The sequence below is a fragment of the Haliaeetus albicilla genome, chromosome 4 (genome assembly GCF_947461875.1).
Source record: "Haliaeetus albicilla chromosome 4, bHalAlb1.1, whole genome shotgun sequence".
In the NCBI taxonomy this organism is placed as follows: Eukaryota; Metazoa; Chordata; class Aves; order Accipitriformes; family Accipitridae; genus Haliaeetus; species Haliaeetus albicilla.
This window is the reverse complement of record NC_091486.1, coordinates 51,389,773-51,415,752: the sequence shown is the minus strand read 5'-3', so window position 1 is coordinate 51,415,752 and position 25,980 is coordinate 51,389,773. Positions and strand designations below refer to the sequence as shown.

General features: G+C 43.3%; 1 protein-coding gene across 4 annotated transcripts in view; it reads right to left on the bottom strand.

Annotated features, from left to right (window-relative positions):
* Positions 1-25,980, bottom strand: part of PUSL1 (pseudouridine synthase like 1) — a 33,868-nt gene continuing 7,888 nt past the window's right edge. For all 4 annotated transcript variants that reach the window (XM_069782659.1, XM_069782661.1, XM_069782662.1 and 1 more), the window contains 6 exons: positions 19,176-19,363; positions 12,642-12,791; positions 10,221-10,394; positions 5,408-5,462; positions 1,204-1,366; positions 1-146 (listed from right to left, as the gene is read on the bottom strand). In XM_069782659.1, the coding sequence (XP_069638760.1) occupies positions 115-146; positions 1,204-1,366; positions 5,408-5,462; positions 10,221-10,394; positions 12,642-12,791; positions 19,176-19,363 (762 nt within the window). In that variant the 3' untranslated portion in view covers positions 1-114. The remainder of the gene's footprint in view (positions 147-1,203; positions 1,367-5,407; positions 5,463-10,220; positions 10,395-12,641; positions 12,792-19,175; positions 19,364-25,980) is intronic.

The window sequence follows — 25,980 nt, the reverse complement described above, 5'->3', positions numbered from 1 at the left end:
TCACAGTCAATGATTTTTATTGAGACAAGACCGCGTATTGTGTAGTGCGCTTGGCAAACCTCCATCACATATCCACAACAGTCCTTTCAGACATGGCTGTATCTCATAGAGCTGCTATTCTCCTGGGCCAACTGTAGCATCCAAATCTGAGAGGAAAAAAAAGAAAACCTTAAATTAGGGAAAAAGATTGCACTGAAACCACCTGAAAGCACTTAATCTGTGGTCTTCATTTCCCACCTGGGCTCCCTCCCCACTGGCACAGACAGCTCCACAGCCAGCACTATCAGAAAAAGCACCATTGGAGAGGGCCAGCACCAGGAAGCAGCAGCTGCCTTTTCAAGGCTACGCCAAGTGCTCAGAACTACATTCAAGCTCCTTGCACTTCTCTTTGTTGCTTCCCTTTCCCTTCTGTCTTCTTTAAGACCCGGTGTGTGCACTGCTACTGCACAGGAGAGCATGCTCTAAGCCCACCTGTAGGAAGTCTGTGGTCTGGCTGAGACAAGGCAGCCTGGAAAAGGTTTGCAGTGTGGTGCAAAGTCCTCTGTATCCACGAGTGCTGGATTAATCAGAGACAGATTAATCCTTGCAGCTTTAAATACCTGCTATTCCTAGCAGGGGTGTCAAAATTCCGTGACATCCATTTGCTATCTTCTGCAAATTTGCCACACACACCCCGTTTTTTTTCCTAAGCTAGAAAACTTCAATAGTTTAGATGAGATGCTGTTATATTAAGAGAGCCACCATATAAGCAAAAGGATGATCTGTTCTCTGGTCTGTACAATCCTCTCATAAATACCAAGGGAGAAGCAAGGGAACAGAAGTGGATCTGTAGACACCTAGATACCACAGACAATTTGGTCTTTAAACATTGTCAGAATGTTTAAAGACAGAACAAGCATTTATGAGAACTTAAAGTATCATTCATGTTGAGATCTCAGTCATTGTCAACACAACTTCTCTTTTACTACCCTGCAAGTAAGAGGAGGAAATCTACTAGGAAAAAACCAAAATACACAATTTTTCCATAGCAACTGCTGTAAACACCTCTACAGTCCAGGGCATTCACTGTGATGAGGGCGTCAATGAATAACACTGTGAGCCATAGGTCAGACAGCACATAAAGGAAGACTGTGGGTGTTACTGCTCCCTTCAGTATTAGATCTGACTCCTACAAAAAGAACACTATTCCCTGCATTCACGTACCTGCTTCATCATATTCCACTGATTTTAGAAAGAGTCCAGATGGCGGAGCCATGGCATTTGGTGGAAAAGCCCGTGCATCTTTTATCTCCAGTAACTTCTTTATATGAAGAGGCGTTAACTTTCCCTGGCCGACTGCAACTAAAGCCCCAACCATTCTTCGGACCTGGAAAACCAGAGAACACAGCTTAGGAGCTGCCCTTGTAAAACTTAAAGAGGTTAGGAAATTCTGTCCAGAGTCCTACACTTGTGCTATCACCAGTATTACAGCAGCCCTCAGTTACCACTGATGGCGAGTCAAGCTAGAAACCTAATCAGAGAGTTCAGTGCCTGTCACTTGGGAAGGAACGATATCACCATGATTTCTTAATATAAGCCTGCTCCTGAATATAGGTACATCATTATTATTAAACCCATAGTTCGTAGAAAGCCTAATTTCCAGTGTTCCTCTACCGCTCCTAGTACCATCAGTTCCTAGTACCATCAGTGCCATGCGCTTTTCTCCTAGTCCAGCTGGGTATTAAGAAAGAAGCAAGCATCTCCCCACATAAAGAATGCTTTGACCCTTGTTTTAGGTGCCACTGAAGTATCCCAAGTCATGCCCCAGACTCACTCATGAGGCTTCAAGCCAGTCCTGGCTGCCCCTTGTATGCCTTTGGTATCACATACCTTCAGGGAGCATTTCCAATGTTCACTTTATTTCTTCAGAAAGATCATACTCCCTTAGTCCCTGAGCATGCCCCAGCAGTTACAGTCACCCCACAGCCTACAGAGGAAAGGTGTTCTTTCCACTTTTAGCAGGGATTCCAAGGGCTGCCTAGGTTCTGCACTGATTGAGGTGACATGACAACATGCAGCAGCTAAGCCTGTCTGCAATGCGCAGAGGCACAGCATCTTCTAGTGACCAAAGCTGGTGGTAGGGAAGGGAAAAGAACTAGCAAAATTACCTCGCTTCCTTTAAGTCTTCCCTCCCTATAACTAAAGGCATTAGTAAGAATGAGATGAGGACCTGTAATATAATGACCTCCAGCTACACAACACTGCCTTGGAGCAAGGCTTGGTCTCGTCACACATGGGAAGCAAGCTGAGCAGAGGATGGTTTCCGTTTCAGAAACAACAGCAGCACCCACACGTCCGCCGGTGGCAGGAAGCTCACATGCTTGCTGGGAGAGCTGAGTTCACAGGTGGTTCTTAATACATAAGCAACACTGTTTGCAGGTGGGGGACTATGTAGGGGCTTGCTTCTTTCTCAGAAAGCCAAAAAGTAAGAGGAAAAAAAACCTAAGCAGGACAGCCCATAAGACAACACCCGCCCAGTGCAGCAAACTGGTATTTCAAACACCTCTACATGTCACAACTTCCCTTCCCTCCCCTCCACACTCAGCAATTCCAGACCTAGTCAGCGCAAATTTCACACCACAGTGCTCACCTCCTGTGTAAACACCCCTCACACTTCAGCATCCCTTTGGCTAAAGGGCACTCTTTCCTTCTATATCCCTAGAAGACATGTTGTTCCAGGAGGGTCAAGACTTGTATCTGCCAACAACACCTGCACACCAAAAGCTAGTTCCCTATGGCTAGCTATCTCTTACATCCCTGTGTGGTGGCTAAATTTCTCTCCACCCCTTTCACAAGCTGAAGGCATCCTTCTGAAGGCAGAGTACTGCCCACTAATCCTCCTGGTACTTCTTATGTCAAGGCAGCTGCATGAAGCTACTGTTGAGGAATAACTGACAAGTAAGAGCCCCTCAACTCATGCCAGAAGTACTCTCAGCAAGGCACTCTTAGAGAGACTTTTATCCAGAGACTAGTATACAGGTGATTACCTACTTCCCATAGGCATCAAGAAAGCTTGAGCAAGAAACATCTGGGGATGGTTCAGGGAAACATCTATTTCCCTGGGGAAACAAAGGACGAAACAGAGAAGGGCCGTCCTTTTCAGGCTTTTTGTTCAGCAAGAGATAAATCCCAAGGAAAGCTAGGCCCTGTCCCAGTGCTCCTGGAGAAAACAGGCTTGTGTGAACAGTCCCACCGTGAGAAATGCCTCTCCGAGGAGAAAGAAATAGCACAACGCAATGAACTTAACCAGCTTGGTGGTGTCCAGTGAGGCAGGAGCTGAACCCCCTTCCAAAAGCTGCCAGCACTTTGCTTGGGCTTGCCTATACTCATTTTCACAGGAGAGCTCACACGGCCTAAGGGAACATGCCACAGATTTTCTGGGCCCGAGTCTTATCTGACATAGAGAAGCCACACTGAAACCCAGCCCTTGCCACGGGCTGATCCTCAGCCACTGCACTTTCACCATTTCCTAGTCATTCTTCTCTGTCCACACTGGAAGAACTGTCCTCCAGTCTCAAATTTTACAGGCAACAGCAGTACCAGCCCATGTGGGGGAAACTGGTCAAGCAGACACCGTCCTGTCTGATTCACCTTCTCATGCTGCTGCCAGAACACATCCCCGCTGGTGCAGGCATGATTAGTCATTTGGCCTAAATAAACATTCATTCTATTCATGACCTTTCAAAGCACACCAAGCTCTCAAAAAACTTAAATGCAGTGCTGTGATGAAGCATTGGTCAAGTTTCTGATCCATTAACATTTACAAAAGAACAAACCAAAGCCCACTAAGCAACCTGATCATGTTTATTACCATTAAGAAGAAAGGTCCAACAAGCCAAGATATATTTATCCAAAGGCAAGCGCTGTCTCTCCTTATGCGCTCTGATCTTAAACTGCACTGTGGAGTGCCAAGAGCCTGCCTTTAAGCAGATGGCACAGAGAAGCAGCACAGATCCTTGTCATATGTTATTTTATCCATCCCTCACTAGAGGTCATTGTATGCTGTGACTTTAGCTTTGATGTCTCCACACTTGGAGTTAGCTAGTGTAAATGCAGACTAATAGTACGCATCTGAAATAGCCATGTGCTTGGTGTCTCCCCCCTTCTGCATGCTGTTCCACAAAAATACATACATACAGCTTCTGGGGCTGTTCAAGCCTTTTCTCTAATAAAAACATCCAGATGTCAATACTTATCATAGCAGCTATACAAGATATGAGGTCCATCTAGCCTAGTCTCCTCTTTATGATGGAGGGCAGAAGAAGATGCTCAGGTATAAGACTGCAAGTTCAGCACGTACAGCCTGTTCCTGCTTCACTGCTGCCTGCCACTTCGCTGTAAGGCATCTGCTGTGAACAAGGTTCAGGGAGGGCATTAGGCTGAGCTGAGTATTAGGGTAACTGTTCTCTCTGCACAACATCACTAAGTAGCATTTCCGTTCTAATGCACTAAATGGGTTACCAGCATTTTCTCCTTGTCACAAGAGCATCTGATGAAGCAAATCCCTGCTGTATATCAAGCCCTTCTCAAGCATGTTGTTGATCTTCCCTTGCTCATATCCAGACACCCACTGTCAGTGAGCTTACAGAGCATTACTTGGCACAGGATAAAAACAAATTTGGTTTGTCAAAACAGAATAACAAATAGCTGCTTGCTGTTCCCACAAAACACCCCCTCTCTCCTCCAAAAAACAAGCCCTTTCTTGCCTGTTCTCTGTCTCCAGTGCGACCATGGCCAGGATAGACAGACTGAGAACAGCCAACTCTTTCCTAATGAGGTGATCCATTAAGTTGTGGAGAGAGCTGTCTCCCCTGAGGATAGCAGCAAAACCCCACTGGAGTTATTTCAAAGAAAACCCAGTGGAGGCTAGACAGCATGGCAGAGGGAAAAGATCCTGCAGTTATGCCTGCATAGCTGAATCAGGTCTTCCCATCTCTCCTTTGTGCAACACTGAGAATTACTTCATGCTCCAAAGCCAGAAAGTAAAATTCCAGGCAGTCTTTGCTGGGCCCAGTGCCATTCAGCAGAGCAAGAACATATGTCTGTTGGTTTTTACCACTCAGACTGCAAGGACAAAGATTGCGGAAAACAAAACTTTCCATCCTCCCACACGATTCTGTGACTTTGGACATACATTTTAGACACAAACTTAAGAGATTCTGGTTCTACTGGATCAAACAAAGAATACAGAACCTTTCCTTTCTGATGCTAGGTCCCTGTGTGTGTCACGAAGCTGTAACACCAGCTCTGCAACACAGATGGCACTATGCAAGGACACAACATTGCTAAACCGACCAATAGTTGTAGTGATAGCAGCACTTCGGTTTTTGGAGGTAAAGTGTGTGCTGAATACAGCACCAAACAGTACCTGTCGGTAAACAAATGATCTGCTCCTGAACTTCAACTCCCAAAACTCCAGTCCCCTAAAGAAAGGAACAACAACAACAAAAAGGTGTTTAAAAATCACATTTCAAATGGCTCTTTTACCCACAGAAGTATATATCACAGGTGAATGCAAGTAGAATGAGTAAGAAGCTGCACAGCCACCAATTAATCTGAAACAGCATCATGAGCTTTCAAACACCAGACTGCTCATTTGCTACTCAGATGCAGACATTTTCCAGGGTAAAACAATTCCTGTTTTGTATGTACCTAGTTTTTATGGGGCATGATCTTCCTTTTGCCTTATACCTAAGTATATAACCATTCAAATAAAAGGGAAAGGGCAACATAAAACAAGGTGCAACTCAGCAGTCTGCTAAAGGTACTACTGATTTGAGGAATACAGTCCGATGCCTCCTGGAGAAAGGAAGAAACAACCAACCATAGCAAAGCAACTCTACCATTTCATTTGGAGCTGGCTTGAGAGAGTCACATGGTCCTTCCAGGCTTTGCAGAATGAATTTCAACACTCTGCAATGCCTGCTGCAACATTCACATGCTACTGGAAAGGCCAGGACAAGCAAGTCAGGACACAGACATGCCCAAGGAATTCAGCTGCAGCATCAGAACACAGGTAATGGCAGACAAGGAAGCACTCCAGGCTAAGAGTGAGCAGAGCAGGAAACGGCAGATGAATATTTGGGGATGGATGCTACCAAGCAAAAAGACATCCTTTCCCCTCACCAAATCTGTCTATTCATTTAGATACCATTTTCCAGAAAGTTTTATTGTAGTAACCAATATTCCTTATCAGAACTCTACTGAGGCTAACTATTCCAACACTTCACTGACACTCGCATCCTCTGCTAAATCTTTACAAGTTGCTTTTTAAATATTTTTATGTTTTTGCTGATGTTCCAAGTACCAGCTCTAACACTAAAAACCAAAGCTAACCCATTCTCAGGAATAGTCCTGTGGGGAAGAACCTGTATGCACATTTCCTTTCTATGAATAAAAAAAAAAATCCGATATGCACATTAGATATATATAAAAACAAACTCACACACGTGTATCATACATTAGATACGCCAACTGAGCACAAAGATGAGCAGGTTTTCACTTCAGGACCTGCATCCCCAAACTTCCATGCTACCAAGCAATCCTAGAAGTCACTTTGATAAAAGCAACAATAACATAACAATAAAAACTAAACAAACTCACTAACAGTTTACAAGTGCTCCATATATCCCATAGCATTCCTACAGCAAAAAGAGGCAGAGCTTACCTTGCATAATCCAGAAAAGCAGATATTTACATGCAAACCCTCTCCTCCCCTGCAATGAGCCCAGTAACCAGGTAGCAAAGGGCTATGGAGATTTAAATCAGCTGTGAGAAAAGCACAGCTGCAACATATTTGGCTGGAGGGTTCAGACGGACAGGCTGGGTTTGCTGGAAAACCTGAATATCAAGGAAGGGGCTGCCCATTCCCTGGGAGAGGAGACAGCTCTTGCGAGCCATAGAAGAAAGGTGAAGAAGGGACATCGTGATTCATAGGCCCACGCAGGGCATCAGGGCAGGGCTAGCAGGAAGAGAAACCGTGAAACAGTCATTGTAGGGAGCAGCCACAAGCTGTTTTCTCACTGGATTTACAGATAAATCACTGCTTTTAGCCCTCCCTGTCGTGTATGTTGGCATATGCAAAGGCAGCTCCTGCCCCCGGATTCCTCTGTATGTCAGGAAATGACAATCTTTCTATCACTTACATACGGTCTGCTCTCCCCCCAGCTCAATGTACATGGCATACAGACATGTGCGTTGCTACACGCATGCACAAATACCCAGCACATCGAGGTCATAATTCAGCTCAGCTCTTCAGCAAAGCACAAGAGACAATTTTTTTCAAATAGGGACAAATCCCACTCTCATCAAATTGCATGCACCTTCTTTAGCCAGGATTCTCCTCCTGTCTCAGTTATCTTGACAAGATATATTAAGCTACAAAAGATGGGTTGAGATACTCAGGAGAAGTATCTTGTAGACTCCGAAAGCGAGCAAGGTAATTTTCTTTAAGAGGGAAACTTTGTTTTTCTTGTCAATCTCACAGATGATTTTGCTTACCAGCAAAAAAATCCAGCTGTCTCTTTTCCACTTGGCAGCAGAAGCCAGCACCTTGCAATGACTAATACATATTCTGCTCGAAAACAGGTGACAGAGCCATCACTCCTTAGGAATAAGTGATAAGGCTAAGTCTATGAACACATCCTTACTTAGCGTTCAAAAGCATTTTGTATGGATGGGACGCTAACTCCACTTCCACTGTTGCTGAGCAACTGAGTTTGATGGAAGGAATCATTTTAACAGTTAAGCCTTTTAAACAGACAAACAGTCAATTCAGAAGATTGGTTTAAGTTCAGAAAGGAAGGAAAGAACGAGAAAGAAAAGCTGCATTATTTGACTAAGAGACCACGGTTTATCATTCTACAGATTCCTCCCTCTGAAACAGAAAATAAACCTCCTCAGATTAGGCTAAAACAAATTCAAAAAAATCTATTTATAAGCTTTCACTGCTATCCCAGCCCTTTTACTGCAGGAACAGTTCATCCTGCTACTGCAGTGAAGAAACACACATGCACTTCAGGCATATTTGCTGTCTTATTTGCAGAATGGGCAAACAAACGCTAAGCTCCATGACTGCAACTGTTCCCATAGTTTTAATCTGTAGAACTCTCCCTAACTAGGACACTGTAATTAAAAAAACCCCAAAGAAACAAACAAAAAAAACCCCCAACACCACCTAGCCTGTCACAAAGACCCAAACCCCACAACTTTTTTCTCTAGATCAGAAAACTCATGGTCATGATTATTACTAACAACATATTCTAAGAGAGTTAAATGCCATTTTGATGCATGGAAACTAGGCTTCTCAAAGCCATCCCCTTCAGCCTAAATATTCATTAAATCAATTAATATCGACACATTAAAAAAATGACTCGCTATAAAACACAAGTTTGGCTGCCTGTGTTGCTAAAAGCAAAAATATTCCATCAGCAACTAGCTTGATGCTTTTGATCCAGTTTTTAGGTTTGCCCTCTCCCTCATGAGCTGTTTTTGGCCTCATGTGGGATGGGTTTACGCAGCAAGTTATGCAAAGAATGACAATTTCCCTTTTTTACATTAAAATCAAAGACGTAAAAGAAGAGCTGATTCGTATTAAATCTTAGATCAGTCAACTGACAACAGCAGGTCTGGATTTGGAAGGTAACCTGGTCCATATACACTTACAGGTGATCTCCACAAGACTATTAACAGTTATTTTCAGGTTAGCTCAAGACTCTGCCACTTAAAATGCTACTCCTCATAAAGGACAAGATAATCTTGTGGATGAAGCATTTCACTGTTACTTGTGTCCCTAAGCATAACCACACTTGACAGAGGGAAGCCAAGCTCTCCATTCAACAATGGCAACCCAATAATAAACAACAGGAATGCAGCCACATGACAGCACCTATTTTCCCCTCCAGCTTTCCTTTTCCCATGGGAATAGTGTTTCTTAGCTGCAAGGTGGGAAGTAAGCATTTACATCTGGCGCTAACTGCCCATGTCTTCGTGTGTGGAAGTAAGAGAGTCATGCAGTTGGGTATGGCAACGTGGCTGTGTATTGACAGGCACCAACACTCAGCAGGAAAAGCAGGAATCAGAGAAGATGGAGGAACTGAAAGACCAGTGTTACTCAGAGCATACAGATATCTCTCTGTTTTTTCAGCTCCCTTTCAGTTTTTATCTTACACTACTGCTGGCAAAATACACCACTCTAAGACACAGGGAAAGAAACAGTGGGCTATTTGCAAACTGCAGTGAGGCTCTACCAAAGCTTGGAGCATGGCACTTATTGTTACAGACAGCTCAGTAGATATTAAAATCTAATGGAGGGTTGTCAGGGAAAACTACAAAGAAAAGGGTTTTCTCCTAACCAGAAAGCAGGAAGATGTGGTTTGGAGACAGACAACAGCAAGGTTTGCTTTCAAGCTGAAACACAACAGCCACGTATCTGTGAAAGAAGCCGGCAGGAAAGCAAAAGCCACGTTCAGATGATAAATACCCATGATCTTTCTGGGGAAAAAAAAAAAAAAAAAAAATCAGTTTCTGCTAGGGAGAGAATACATCCAGCTACTTAATTTCAATACTTGCAAGACCTGGTCCTGAAAGAACCTGACACTCAACAATCTTTTGTTTATGTAAAAACTGAGGAATATTGGACTTTCCTTCATCAACATCCCCTGGGAAGACAGTAGGAGTTACTGGTGTGAACTGAGCAGATCTGCATAGCTACAGCAGTGACCTAGGTGTTGGGTGGGGTTTTTTTCCTTCTATTTGCAGCCTTCAGGCAAAGCTAGGACAGCAGCGGGGGGGAAAAGAAACATCTCATCCCCTGGCAGAGCTGGTCTTTAGCAACCAAAATGAGAGTAAATGCTGGAAGCACCTCATAGGAATTACTCTGTGCCAGATTCCATACACCAATTTATAACATCCTGCCTTTTAATGTACAAAAAACTGGACCAGTTTCCCTGCCCTCATTCCTGCCCATCTTTCTCCCTGAGAACATTGGGGAGGAGAGGGAAAGAAATGTCCTTTCCAAGCTGTCACTAGGCAGAACCCTGCTGACACCATCTCAGGACTGTGAAGGCAATGCACAGCAAACAGGAGGTCAATTCTCAAAGCAGTGCTGGAAAGCAGCTTTCCAGACAAAGTAAGCACTAGCTGATCAGAGCAGCTCCTCAGCTGATTATCTAGGCTCTCACCTGTGTTCATAGTGGTGGGACAGGAAACCAGAAGAAGGTCGGATGTCTGCCTGGAGGATGGTTCTGACTGGAGACTGAAAAGGCGTTTCAGAGTTAAGTGAGCGAAAGGTGCTGAAGTCGTGGGTTCCCAGCAGGAACTGTGCTGCATCCTGCATGGCAGGCACATTCAGGTAGCTGAAATTAAACACGCAGAGCATAAGGAAAGGAGCATCAGGTGGGACAAGTATGTTAGGTGGGTCAAAGTCCAATTAACTGATGAGAGGTTTAAACCTGGTACACAGATTTAACATGGCAGCATTGTGGAAACACATTTTACAAGATGGAGTTCATCTTGTAATGGCTCAAACCACAAACCAAGATGCCAAGTCACCCGAGGTCTGAAGGTATTCAAAACCCCGGGCTAGATGAAGGGTTGGCAGGCACATGCTTTTATACAAACCTTTATCCTGCTGTGCTTCTTGTAACAGTTTAATTCAAATAACTTTATTCAACTTGCTGGCTAGAGCACAGGGCAAGAGAACCAAAATCCTTTGCAGTATCTGGATCTTATAAACTGAAAAAGATGTTGCCAGGTAAGAAAATATCAAACACTGTGATGGTTTTCCAAACCTTAGATTTGCAACAGCCAGAAGATGAAATTAGGAAGTAACAGAAATGGAACGAGTGAGCAAACTGTCAGACATGAAGCCAGTGTAAACCCAAGGTGGAGATACAGAAGAAAGGGCCAAGGGTAAAACTCAGAATGTCACGTGTCATTCAGATTTCTTCATTTGAATTATCTAGGTCTGTTCAAAATAGTCTCAAGCAAAGGAATTTAGACAGATTTACTGATATATTTGCTGAACAGATGCTTATTTTTATTCTATTTTTGTAAATTTCTCCTAAGAAAAGCCTGAGGAAGTATACATGACCTAAGGCTTAAGTTTTTCAGGTCTCAACAGAAGTAAAAATGTTTCTGAAGAAAACAAACAAACAAACAAAAATCAAAGATTTTTCCAACATCATTAAATTTTTTCACTGTGTTCAAGAAAAATTACTAGCACTTACAGAACCCTGGTCACGCTGAGAAGCACTGATGACACCCAGTAGGCAATTCAGATGCCTATAGAAGTTTAATGTGTATTATATGTTTTATATACCAGATGTGCTTGGTAGTGTACACACTAGGAGCTTCTTCACTACTAGCAGTCCAAATATCCCACCTTTTAGTAAGACACCTCCCATTCAGAATTTGTAATATGCTCACCCTAGCCTTTACGTGGTATTGCCATTTGAGAAAATTAACTGCAGTGCCTGGACTAAACTAAATGCTATTTCGTAAAGCCTGAGATTAAGGCACATAAGGCACATCACATCTAATTTTACAATTTCATATTTATTTTTCCCTTCCACAGCCCACAGAAAACAAAGTCAGCAATTTAATGTTAGGACAATGTCTTCTTCATTCCTCTGCTAGGACAATTGAGATTGCAGTTTTTTCCATTACCCACAATTTGTATTCCAATAGCGGTGATGAAATAACTACAACTGGCTACAAACCTGTTTTTGTATATTGTGGAAAACTCCAGTTTTCTTGAATGTATGTTTATCTCAGTACAACATAAACTAAAAGGACAATAACAAATTATCTTCTGGGTTTTGTTTGTTTTTTCCTCACCCACTGTTTATCATGGTTTTTTTGGTTTTGTTTTTGTTTTTAAATGGTACTGAATTTGGTTTTCTTCCCTTGCATATACAAGCACTGATTTGTTATGACTCAGTGGCTACTCCAAGATGACAAGTGAATACTGAGCTAGATACACTGGTTTGTTATTGCAGAGCTGCTCAGAGTCATTGGCTCTCACTATTCAAACATACAAGCACTCGGACAGGGAATGAGAGAGCAGATTTACATGCAGTCCCGACCAGAAATAGGACTACTGCGGGGACAGGGGGAGAAGAATTCTCAGCCTTCATTCTAGCCTGCCTGTATGGTCACACCTAAAACTCTCAGATCTGCTGCGCAACGCATTTCTGCCTGTCTGCATCATATCAGAGCACTGTTCCTTCAGCCAGCTGTCCAAATGGGTTTGCTGTATGAATTGGCAAGGTCATCTGAGGAAATGCTCATTACTTCCATAGGGAGGGACACAGAAAGTTGTTGATGGACTCTACCCAGAGTCATTGAGTATTTCAATACTGCTAAGCATGTTTATCACAGGTACAACTGACAGTACAATTAAAAAGAACTGCAAGTCTCAGGTCTCAGTGAACATAACTCAGTGCAGTTGCACCGATTTCAACAGGGAATTCTTGTCAATACAAGTGGGGAATCTGGTCTCACATGTGGAATTTAACCCCTCCTCTCTTCCCGCAAAAGGCAACCCTTTCCAGAGTATCGATGAGGTAGGTCCCTAGGGAGCTTTAATGGAACACACTTACCCTCCCGCAGGAGCCCAGCAGAGATCCCTTTCGAACACTGGTATTTCAGAGTAATGAGTGCAGCCCATCAACAGACGATAAATGTAGGTTCTCGACAGTGCAGAGAAGCGTGCGTGGAAGCTATTGGTCACTCGATAGGCATTCAAAATGCTGTTAGGACAGAAGAGAATGAGTGAAATGGAGAAAGATGTCATGCACTAATTAAACTTTTGCCTGGTCACCACAGAGATGTGAACTGAAACATGCAATAGATTCTTTGAGAAACTGCACTTACAATTAATTAAATATCATTCTCTCTGGACAGCCAATGGCTAACCAGTGATCAAGGATTTGCACCTGTAGGCTGCCACAGGCATCTGTCAACTAGAAGAAGGCAGAAGAGCCTTGGCATCACCCCTGTCATCAAATACACACTGAAACTGAGTTTGGGTTATCTATCGACATGTTTTGGGGATGCTCACACCATCACAAGAGGCTAAGTCCTTCAGTTGAGAAATGGCAACCGATCATGTGTGTTCTTGGCTGCCCAATGAAACCAAACACCTCACCCAGCCCAAATTGTATTGCATATCTGGCTGAGGGCACCTGTGTTCCTAGCCGTGCTTAAGGTAAGAGGCAGCAATTTCCCAACGCAAGCTGACTCCCTCCACTTCCAGCTGAGGAGCACACCTTACGAACGCCGTACCCTTTTGCTTTTGCAGAACCATGGTCCCAAATGCGAGTTGGAAGAACTCCCCCAACAACAGATACCTGTGTGCTCACTGTCACAGGCAGCTCATTGTAGCAGATGGAGATAGTTGAAACTAGGTCACTTCCCTCCCACCTGCCCCCACAACGTCCAAGACAAATAGGACGCAGCAATGAAAATAAAGGTGCATCCCACCATCGCCTAGATTGAAAACATCTGCAAACAGCAGAATGCTGCATGCAGGACACCTCCTGGGAACCCTCACATTTCACATCTGCAGAAAATGGCTTTTGGGAATGTTCATGTCTACTTGTCTTCCACTGACTCCGGGCAGTTAACTCAAGAAGCAGCTTTTTAGGCAGCCAAACTCCCCCGTTTTCTTCTATAAGCAACAGGGAGAAATTGCCTTGTTTCTCTAAGCCAATGCCACCATTACCATCAAACACAGACAGCTTGGTAGCCAGAAGGGAGGGTATGAAGGCTGTCAGAGAGGAAAACACCCTTCTCTCTGCAAGGGAGAAAACAGAGCTTCCCTGCGTTTCTACACCTCCCCCAAAGCATTACCATTGATTTGAAAATGTCAGCAGCAGTTTTTACTGGATTTGATTTTCCCTTATCCCAGAGTACTGGCTACTCACCACTGCAGGGAGCATGCAGCAAGGAGTCACTATTACACAGGCATAATCTCTCTACAGGTGTTACTTTAGAGGATAACTCTCCTTAGAAGGTAGTTTTTCTCCTGCTGTTTCCCATTCTGTCTTTGGAGTTTGGCACAGTGAGGAGAAGGGACCCAGGGCAACCAAAAAATACAATACCATTTGAGACCAAATAATAGACAAACCTATTTATTTACTTTAAAAAGGCTGGTGCTCCAGGGATTTTTGCCAGCTCAAGTGCCTCTAGCTCACATCCCTTGACTGCAAAGGCTCAGACCACAGAAGAAGAAATTAAAGCTGAGCCACAGGCCTCCACAAAGATTTGCAATAACAAGCCCAGGAGATTGCTCCACTGCTATAAACTCTCAGTAGAAATGCAAAGTACATCCTCCAGGCCTGCAACAGAGTTTAAACCTAGGACCTCCAGCCTCTTCTAAACACAGTAACATAATTATTACATTTATTTTCCTCTGTCTACATGCCTCCACAAGCATTTCATCTATCTTGAGCTTCTCTCATTAACGCTTATGTGATTTTTATTAAATAACCATCCTTTTACTCCCTCTGATAGAGTGATTCTTTCAGAAAAGCCTATTTATGCTCACATGATTCTTCAATGCAGGCATCCTCTCCTGCCTCTCCTAGCAGATGCAATTGCTACCATACACTCTTTCCAGCTAGGCATGTCTTCCCAGCATTTATTCCAGCAGCTACATTTCAGGCCTTGTTAAGAACCCATTTTTTGAAAGACTACTGGTAAATAAAAGCTTATGATATTCTTAACCTTTTCAACAGAGCCTGAATTTCAGAGGAGGTTGAAGGAAAAAAAGCCTGAAGACATCTAACTAGAAATGGCAATGTATCAGATACAAAGATGTCCTCCAGAAGTACATCCTTCTCTCTCCACTGACAACAGGAACTAAATGCCACCTTGCAGGAGGTGGGAGCAATCCCAGATCTGTCTTGTTGTCACTCAGACAGTTTTTATTGTGCGCTTACAAAACTGAAACCAGACATCGGTGTGAGTCTACTGTATTACCATCCCTACTTAAGGGACAGCAAAGTCCTCCTAAAGTTACCCCATCTATGAAATACACTCTGATCTTTGTGGACAAGATCCTTTCAAATATGCTTTGCAAATCTAAAAGACATATCAGTTGATAGAAGAGACCCATCATGCTACAAAGAAGGTTATTATTGCTGATAATACAGTCAGCCAGCTTGGAATCTTGTTTCCCTTCCAAGCTCTATCAACAATAATGTGTTCTCACAAAGATCCCTCTCTCCATCACCCCCTGCTTGCAACCACATGAAAGTGCTGAGTTTTCTCTTTAGCATTAGGAGAGAATTCTTCTTGGCAAAGTAGTATTTACAGAGGGAAGGGATGGTTGCTGAATACACTTACACTCATGCCCATCACCAAGCTCCTTAATGGAAAGCAGCTGAACCATTTTTAAAAGGTTCAGCCCAAGGGAGGAAGGAGAAGTAGAGCTGACTGCTTCCTGATAAACTTAAATTCTCTAACTGACCAGGACTGTATTGCATTCTATCAGAAGGTATCACCTCCCAATACATACCTGTCACATCTTAGTGCGAGACAAAAAACTTTTCCTGTCTGCGAGATCCCACTGCTGCCTCCTTTTGGAGACACTCTCTAACCTAAAACTTTCTTCAGCAGCAATCCTGTTTCCTCTTGGACTGATTAGTCAAGGTATCACAAAGCTAGCTTTAACTATCTATCTGTATGACTACTAGTATTGAAAGTGGCTGGGTCACAACAGTAGTTTTAGCTCTCTAGGACAACTTACTCCATTAAAGCTAGATAACACAACTCACAAGTTATAAGCCTGAACTCAGGGGAGAGAGATTAAGATTCAGTGGCTGGTGATGCATAGAACAGACTGATTATTGCAGTGGTACCCTCTGGCTGTAAAATCAGCTAGTTTTGACTCCCAAACAACTGCTTTAGTCTTTTAAGGAAGGAAATTAAAACTATGACCTACTTCATGTTCCCTGTTACTGCTAGAACATCCAGAAAGGATTTGATTTCCAGGGTGTACAGATTCTGACCTAGTTTTCAGTCTGAGCAAAACCAACAACCAAAACCCTGCATAAGTCAAATTCTATTTCAGTTTTTTTTTTTTTAAATTGACACAGCAGTCTGAAAAGAAATCATCTCCAGCCCCACCCCACAGCAGCTGCATTAGACTCTTTACACATATGTCAAAGAACGTGAAAGCTACCAAGGGACAGTAACTCACAGATGTTAACCACGCAACTTAGCTAGCTTGAGAGAGAGATTTGCTTTGTGTTCTGGCCTCTCACCGCAGAGGAATCTAGCTGCTACTTTAAGAGGCCAATGGAGGAATTGGATTTGTAAATGCAAAACTGTCAATCCTGTATTATCATGCTAATATTTAATCTCAGGTTTGGGATGCATGATCTGACTTGTTACTGGATGGCTGTCCGTGGGCTGTGTAGTAAAGTAGTGAAGTCAGTATTTGCTTTTCTTTCAGGTACCCACTTTGAAACCTTTGCTTTCAGAGAAAGACTCAACCAACTCTGCAAACTGCTAAAACACATTTTTGCAAATAAGAGGTGAGGGGGGAGAGAAATTTCCCTTACAGATTTCTGGGGACTGACAGTCATGCATTTCTAATGGCCACCACACTCTATATAAAGCCCAGGCAGCGTAACAGTCATTTCACAGTGCCCTTAGACTGAGCTCACCCACTCCAAGACATTGCAAGAGAGTCTCATGGAGGGACAGCAACAGCTAAGCTAACGTGGACAGTCAGAAGACTGTTAGGATCAACGGGGAAAAGCGGTGTGGCCTTATGCTGTTCCCAAAACTGTCTGAGGGCTCTCAAAGGTACTGTAAACATCCAGGGAAAAAGGTCAGTTAAAACAATATAATAAACAGCCACTAACAGGAACTATGTGCCTCTAGTAATAAGTGCCTTCCTGCCCTCCTTCCCGAGCTCTGATTCCAAGGATTTTACTTCATCTTCCCCTTCACCCTCTGGTGGCTCACATCTGTGGATTAGCTGCCTATCTCTACTGCCAACCAGAGGCAGGCAAACTGCTTGCTTGCTTCTAAAAGAGTGGCAGACACCTTGGGAGAATCTGATCCTGGGGGCATAGTTTCCAGAGGTACTGAACGCCCACCAGCGTACTCAAAGCTAAAGAAGACTCTGCCACTTGGGATTGCTTTCCTCGGGTTCCTTCCTTTGCTTAAGGTTTGAGTGTTTGCAATGTGCTTTGAAAAAGTCAAAACAGCTGATTGAATTGCAGATTAGCACCTTCTGCAGAGCATGCCACACCTTCAACTGACTTGTACTAACTCACTCTTCACTTTATACAGCATGTGGACCATGCATGAAAGACCTCCTGGAGAAAATTAACACCATCATTCATCTCTCCTTCCCTCGGACCCCAAACTATTTGAGCACCTGCACATTTAGAGCTGGATTCACTGTTCCCCAAGCCCTGAAGAACTAGAATCCTCCCTTGCAAATCCAAGAACAGATGCAAGTATGATGTCAGTCCTCAAAGCCCAGGCCTTGCTATGTCAGCATTTGGGTCAGGCCCTGTTTTACAAAGAGATTAGAAAATAAAGCAGACTGGGTGAAGCAGGAAGGGGAAGTGTACTTCATAGTAATGTTGCTATTCTTACAACAATCCCTTCGTTGGGGTGGGAAGGGATGTGCCTTTTTGTCCTGGGCCCTTGCTCTGGCATGGGGAATTTGCCTTCATAATCTTCCTTTATGTTCATGCCACCAGACATCAGAAAGACTGCAGTAACATGAAACAGAGCAACCTTGGCCTCTGAGTAATTACCAATTGGCATCTTGCATCAAAGTTCTTTTGCTCACCTAAATACCTCCTATAAATTACCCATCTTCTTGCACAACACACTGAAGTGCTTTGACACACTCTTCAGTAGGGTACCGCACAGGCATTCAAGACCTATTGTGCCAAATGCTGTATAGACAGCCTGTGCCTTGAAGAGTTTTTAGGTTATGCAAATAAGACAAAGTAACACAAGAAAGAATAGAGCGCAGCAAAGCAGCTGCTGGCAAATGGCATGTTGATTCTATGACATAGCACAGATTTGGCTTTTGGTCTAAAAACCCCAATGTTTCATTCAATTTACACTTTATCCATAAAAACGCACCTGTGTCTGGGGAAGAACACAGAAACTGTTTGACAGCTGACAGAGAAACTGCACAACAGCTTGGAAAGAAAAGCAAAGAACATGAAATTCAATCCACTTTTTGAAAAATTCACAGGGTGTAGTAATTACTTATGCAATTGATGCAAATTCCTGACAGAAACTGTTGGTTTTACGACCATTTTTTTCTGCCTTTGAGGGTAGGCATTTAGACCTAGGTCTCATGCAAAATAAGCTCACTCGGAAATTCTGCAAGAAGTAATAACTCTAACAAGAAGAAAGAAGAAAATAGGAAGAGGAAATGCCCGTTCTGCTCTCTGTAGACTGTTGTACTGAGTACCTCACTACATTCATATGCAACTCTCCCTACTCATTAACAGTTGCGTATAGTATGAAAAGGACTTTATCTATCCCATCGAGTAAAGTATCAAGTCTTGCTACAAAAATATTAAACTGGAGCTTTTGATGTAATTTCTCTAAACTGCATCAAACAGTAGCCTTGGTCTAGAAGGCTGATCACATGGGAAGGGAGGAGTAGACTATGCTAACACTAACAGCAATTTTGTTTGCTTTTTCTTCACCTTTTTGCATAGAGATAGGTGAGAGGCAATACTGCAGCCAAGTTTTTGCTAAGTGCTAATTCAATAAACAAAGAAAATTAGGGCGTTTGGGGAATAAAGCAGCGCTGAAAGTTAACATACTAATGTTCTGGCTCATGTGTGAAACTAGAGTCATCCCAGTGGATTCGATACTTATGTGATGACCCCAGCCTCACAACTCCTCTTGTTTTAGATGTACCAGCATAGGTGATCTCCTAAGAACAACAATGGTGGAACAAGACTGATCTTTAACGTGCCAAGGGTCTGGCAGCAGCAGAAATACACACATGCAAGGGAGTGGTTTGCCAACACATATAACGGGAAAAATATATCTCGTGGGTTAAGATGGGAGATCATTGCTGCATTTCTTCCTTTCTACAAGGGCAAAATAAAAATTTTGAATTGCCACCAACTCACCGGATTGGCTCAGGCTTCAGGTGGTAATTAAGAGAATAGATGAGCTGTTTCTCACTCAAAGCTGGCTTCCCCGGTGCCCTCTGGATGTCAAGGTGAGCTGAGTTGCAGAGCGCATGGACGCCAGTATCTGTTCGGCTGGAGATGCAGAACTTGATGGGAACAACGGGTTTTAGGTTCTGCGCTGCCTTCTGAAAGCCAACACAAGATGGATTCATGAATAGCTGACTCGCTTCGAGCTAGCTAGGAAAAAACATCCTCCTCCTTGCTAACCACGTCTCCTTATTGCTCACACAGAGAAGTAATTGGGAGTTTTACTGCGGGCTGCAAAGAAAGGGATGGAGAGGAGCCTGTTTGGGGGACTTCTCCTAGCACCAGTGGCTTTTCACCTTTTGTCCTGAAATCACCTCAAACAGAATATCCAAAATGCCATGCGAGCTTCCTTACGTGTAAAAAGTAAAGCAAAAAAAAAAAAAAAAAAAAAAAAAAAAAAAATCAATCTCCCTATCCTTTGCTTTATATCATTGAGAGAGTGGGAAAGAGGACAGAGAATTACCCATTTAAACCCAGACACCACCCGTGCAATTTACTGCTAAGAACTGGACTCAGATTGCTTTAGCTGCTCTTAAAGAGCTGCAGAACCCAAGCCTTAAAGGGATGGAAACAGCACGCAGGGATGTCTTGAATGACATCAGCCAAGATGCCTGAAGGAGCTCAGGCTGCATCCTTTGCTTCCAGTGCAGGTCAGAATGGTGTAAAATAACTGCGGCTTATTGCTGCAGGCAGAAGTTCTTTTCCATCCACAACGGGAGCACAGCTACTGAGGGCAACATGCTTCCATTAAGTGTTGGGAGCTGAGGAGAAGCCAGGGGACCAGATGAGTAGTAGCATAGCATTGATGTAATGCATTTATTAGTCCCACTGAGAAATATAAATAGATCTAAGAATCAAGACACAGCTTTCATAAAACATACCAGTAGTTGAGGAGCTGACACTGAGCTAACCCAGCAGGTGCAAATAACCATAGGACAAACACACACCACCAGCAGTCACAAGATGGGATTTCCTTATATTCATTGCTTCCACAGTTGCATTAGTGCAGGACTTGGCTAATCCTGAAGAGTACTGTTTTTTTCAGGAGCTAGAGTTGCCTTAATATTCAGGCGATACCTCATTCACACTAAGACCTCTGCCATAGCAAGACTAAAGCAGAAAACGACAAACAACATTTACACCATCACAGAGTTCAAGTTTCTCAGTCAGAGTTCAAGCTTATTGGAGCCAAAAGGCCCTAAAATTACACTGCAGCTGAGATGCACTTTAAAAATTAGTTAGTAAACTGTATTGCAACAAGCTGAAACTTACTATTCTTAATGCAAGGGGAAGGACAGCAATTGACATCCTCTAGGTTCTGCATACGGATTTTGGCACAGATTTGTTGCAGAATCGACCTGTGGCTAGGATTGTTGTTTCCCTTTCCCAACTGTTCCTCCCCACACAGCTGGCTTTTATCCCCTCCCCGTTTCTGCCTTTCCATTCTGCCCACTGACAAAGGGCTGGAAAACAACTGGGTGAATTACTACAGGTTCCTGCTGGGAAAGTAAATAAAACCCTGCTAAATGAGTCATTAATATGGTGTCTTTTAATCGAGGTGCGCACACGAGAGAGAGCAAAAGAGATGCTAACAAGGTTAATTAGATGCTATATACTTAAGGGTCTGTCTAGACTGGCCTAAGTTTACCAAAGCCAGGGTGGGTTTTGGTAAGGGACAAACACTGGTAGGTCAGGAAGTTACTGGAATACCAATGTTTCTAATGCAATGTTAAGAGCATACTAGGTCTTACCTACAGTAAGGTTTTAAAGTAGGTTGCTGGAGCACTGCAAAATACAACTTTTTTCTTTGTGAGGACAGGCCCTTAGACAGAAAATCCAATTTAATTTGTCACAGGGAATGAGTGAAGCATATCTGAAAGACTGAACAACAAAAAAGCAGAAAACCAGATGAATGACTAGAAATTTCCTTCTCTTTCCCATCTCCACTCCTGAGCAGTGAACCCAGCAGAGGTCTTCATTAGATATTAATTTGGTACCAAGAGTCAATAAAGCTTGAACTGCTGACTCACAAACGCTTTCCAGACTCCTACTATCTAAGCAGACAGGATTCTAGGCTCTCAGAAGCATAACGGTAAAATGCACAGGGAGGCAAGGAAAAAAACATAACCAAGCTGCAGGGGAAGGCCTGGGAAACAGAACAAAAATGACCCTAGCCTTTTCCCCTTCCTAATCCTTCTATTTGGAGTTCACATGTGGTTACAATTAACAATGAAAATCTTTATTTATCACCCTTAAGCAGAGAGAACCAGACAGAAATTAAATAGTTTTCTGCAGTAGACCTTGGCTTGTGCCTCAGCAATTTGTCTTAAAGCAGAAGCTGCATCTTAAGAGCAAAGTTTCTGCAAAGATATGTTTGGGTTTTGCAGGCTCCTCCCTTCCTCCACCCTCTTCTCCCTCTCCTTTCTCATCAGGCAAAAACCAGCCAGTGGGAACATAGTTGACTGGGGAGAGAGAGCAGGAGAGAACATGGAAAATATCCTCCTTTCTTGTTATGGGCTTGCAGAAGTTTGGATGCAGCACTCCTTTGGATCCCACGCTGCATCTCATTTCAATCACTGCATCTAACAAAGCTGGATAATAAGAACACTGTTTGGATCTCTTGTCCTCTGCCAACAGGAGTTGAGCCCTACTGGAGAGCAGACTGGAGACGAACAGAGGATTGCTGACTCTAAGGCAAATCTGGTTGTTGCCCCTGCTCAGGTCAGCCAATGAATCCACAAAGGTGCAGGACTGAATGACAGGTTCAGCAAATGGTATTTTCACAGCTGCCATTCTCCAGCACAATTTTCTCACAGGCACACCTCTCTGGAGAGATGACTGAAGGATATATGTGCTGGACACCAAGCTGGAATGTGACCACCATCAACAATGAATCTCAGTTTGTGAAAGCTTTGTTTGTGGATTCTTCCTCCAGCCTAACAGGCATGCAGCTGATAATATACTATCAACTGCTGCCTCCAGTTTCAGTTTTAGTATTTCATTTATATCCCATCCTAATTAATCTCCTTAAAAAGAGAATTTCTGAACTGCTGAACTTCTTTGCAGGCAATTCAGAAATGACCCCTTCACCTATACAAATGTCTCATATCTGTACCATCCAGATGTCCTTTGAGCCTATAGGCACCCGATGGGTTTCCTCCTCTGGTTCCTGTATACTTTAATCTGTTAATATCACCCACACTGAATTTCAAAAAAGACCTATTATTTACATTTAGTAATTGCTTGGATAGCAACCAGTTTTTCCTGCCCTTTCAGAAAAAACAAGCCCCTAGAACAAGCAGGCCTTTCATCTGAAAAACTCAAAAGCCTTTACTGCTATTAATCCAGATCCCTAGCCTGTTGGGTATCATCTATGGATTCCTATGGGGGGAAACTGACATGGGCAGAAGTTAAGCACTTTACCCATGGGCACCCAGCTAAAAAGCAATATAGAAGATACAGGAATAAAGGAGCTGGGTTGTCCTCCCATGTGCTCTGAGTTAACAGGTCTCTGCTCCCTTCTTTAAGCCACAGAGCATGCAAATACCCTTCTTTTTAGCAGGTGTTACGAACACTGAAATCTTGGCTTGACACCTGCTGGAGACCTTTCATTGAGCCAGGTGTCATCCATTTTCATTTAACCTTTACTTCCTGAGTCACAGTCTTTCCAGACAACCATATTCCTGGAGCAGCAACAAGCGTCCCAGGGTCTCAGTTTATACCTCTAACACTCTGCATACCAGTGATGCAGGGGAAAGTATTACTTGCGTTTAGTAGGTCCGTTCTGATAACAGGTTTCATTCACTAAGCAATTCCATGTTTTGAATCATATTGAATTTTCCACTGTTGTGTGCCAGAATGATACGAATCCACATTCCAGATTGCTATTATTACTCACAGCTCAGTTCTCTTCTCACTCTGTACAAATGCTGGAGAGGCAAGATGAAGAACAGGCCCATTAATGTATGCCACCTATGGCGGGGAAGCAAAAATTCATCCACTTCTCTCCCTGAAGTCTAAATAAAAAAATCCTCAAGATACCCATCTATCTCTACAGAGTGTCTGGAAACCACGAAAGGAACCTGTGCAATCAATTGTGGATGGGCGTGTCCAAGAGAAACTATGCATTAGGAATGTTTTGGAAAAACAAGTGTCTATTTCTCTTTCACAGCAGCTGGATTGCTTACTGGTTTCATCATGCACAATGGCATTAGTTGCACAGACACAAGGGATTGCACTGCATTGCCAGGGACGCTACACAGTTTCTAAGTTGCTGTGTTCAAATAAATAATAACATGCAAGCTTCTGGTTGCAAGTCATCACAGCCTTGCTGACTCAATGGGCGCTATGTCAACTGAAACTAATTAAAAATCTAACTCATTTTTAGTGGAACAGATAAAATTGTAGTGAAAGCCAAGAAGAAAAAGCTGAGAAAGTAGCTTCTGCTAGAAGAAAGGGTTTCCAAAGCAACCTCCTATGCCACTGAAATTATTATCCAAACAGGGGTTGAAGATGATAGCTCTCTCTGTCCATTTTCCTTTCTTTCTCCCTTTTTTTCTGGCAGGGGTGGGGGGTGGAGGGCAGGAGGTTGTACCAAAGCTGCCTTGCATAGTAAGGAGTTTGTGTATGTTCTCTCTCTCCTCTCCTACTCCCCCTTTTCCTTTCATGAGGAATAATATCTGGCCTTAGCACAAGGCTGCTGGCCAAAACAGAGCTTCGTGTGGGGAAGATTAGTTTTGGACAGCATTCACCAGCACAATGGGAAACAGCACACTCAGGAGATGGTTCAAACCAAACATGAAAGGGAACTCAGTTCTGTAGATCCTAGCAGGCCTTGCATACAATACCTGTTAATACAAGCAACAGCTACTCACTTTAGCAAAAGGTGCTACAAGGGAGATCATCCTTTATAGCAGGGACATTGGTAAGAATTGAGACTAGATCATGAAGTCCTGCATCTTGTAAGACTCCACAAGGAACTGGAGGGAGCCAAGTCACGCGACTCAAACTTTCCCATCTGGGGAAGCAAGGTCTGGAATTTTGTTTTGGACCCATCACTAGAAAGCTGGGCTTCCAAGGGCTTCACAACAAATACGTTGTCTCCAAGAAAGAGTGTTGTCTGCAAAGCTCATCCCCCTCAAAGATATATTAAAAGCTCCTTCAAAAATACCTACATCTGTCCCCAAACTAAAACAAGTCTCCATTTCCTCCAGACAACCACATAGCAGTACTGAGGACTACAAAAGCTTCCATGTCCTGTATGATACATACAGTGCTTTACAGTGACAAAGGGTTATAGACAGGCCTTCTACTCAGCCCCAGTCTAGCAATTTTACCTTATCATAGAGAGGGCTGCAGTACACACACACACAAACCAGCCCATTACACTTTTAATGACACAGTTGTTGAAACACAAGGTCTACACCTCACAGGTTTACTTGCTTGTAACTGCAAACAAATGTCTGAACATATTTAAAATACAATAAGGATCTCATTACAGATTTAATTTTGCCCTTCCCTTCAGTTGCCTTCCTGGCTTTGGACAGTTGTGAAGTGCAAGGCTGCACAGAACTGGAGGAAGGAAGATAAATTCCTACAGGCCCCAGAAGTTTTCTATTAAAGTTGCTTTAAGACTTCCCATGTGGTTCTAATAGACACAGCCCTGCTCAGCAGTGCCCAGCATCAATACCACCACATGAAAGCAAAGCACATATCCCAGAACTGGCCTGCAAAGTGCTGATATTGTGAAAAGACAACACCAAATAAGTTTATCTTTTTCTTTTTTATTTCTTCTTTTCTCCTTTAATCACCCATCCTACCCACTCGCCTGTTAAAACAAAGTTACTTGGATAATGCAAAACAACTGCTGGGCTCACCCAAAGTCCGGCGCCTAGGGCTGAGACACTGGATGGTTCAGAAGATTAGATAAATGAGATAGAAAGTCCTTTGGGGCTCTTCTTTCAAGATCTGCACAATATTTATGCACTTTCTCCACAATGGTCTCAGGCAAGAAGCCATACAAATGCACCCTAAGAGCTCTTACTCAAACCATAATTCATCACACTTTCCTTCTGCAGACTGCTTAGCAAGAGCATGCAAGAACTATCACCCTCACTTAGTAAACCAAGGCACAGTGTGGAAATGTCTTGGCCATGGACACAGAGCAGACGGGTGGGACAGCAAGCCTGCTCCCGGACCAGCTCTTCAACAACTCTGTTCCTTCACACCACCGGGATTGTAGCTAATGCAGGCAGAGCACAGACTATCACAAACAAGCACAGTGGGCGCACCACCTTCAAACTGCTACAGTTTGTGATCTCAGGTTAGACAGTCTGACCGCAAATGAGAACAGAGTAACAAAAAGGTTGGCTATTAATACATAGGCAGGATCTGAACTAAAGCAATCAGTTTCAACCTCTTCAACAATCTCTCATCTTCTAAACAGGCACAAGTTTCATTTCTAACTACATGACGCTTCTAAGATGAGAGAAAAAATAACGCAGCTTCCTTTTGATTCCTGCCCTGCACAGGAACATGGGATTCACCAGCACTGCTCAAATAAATGCAGCTCAACAGCAGCTTGTAGTTAAATTGCAGTTGGGTTACACAAACATCCAGGCGTGCTGAGCATTTACCCTATGCAAGTGACCCACCTTCTACTCACTGGTGTAACAGTGAGTCTTTTGCACACTCACTCCAAGCCCAAACCACCCTT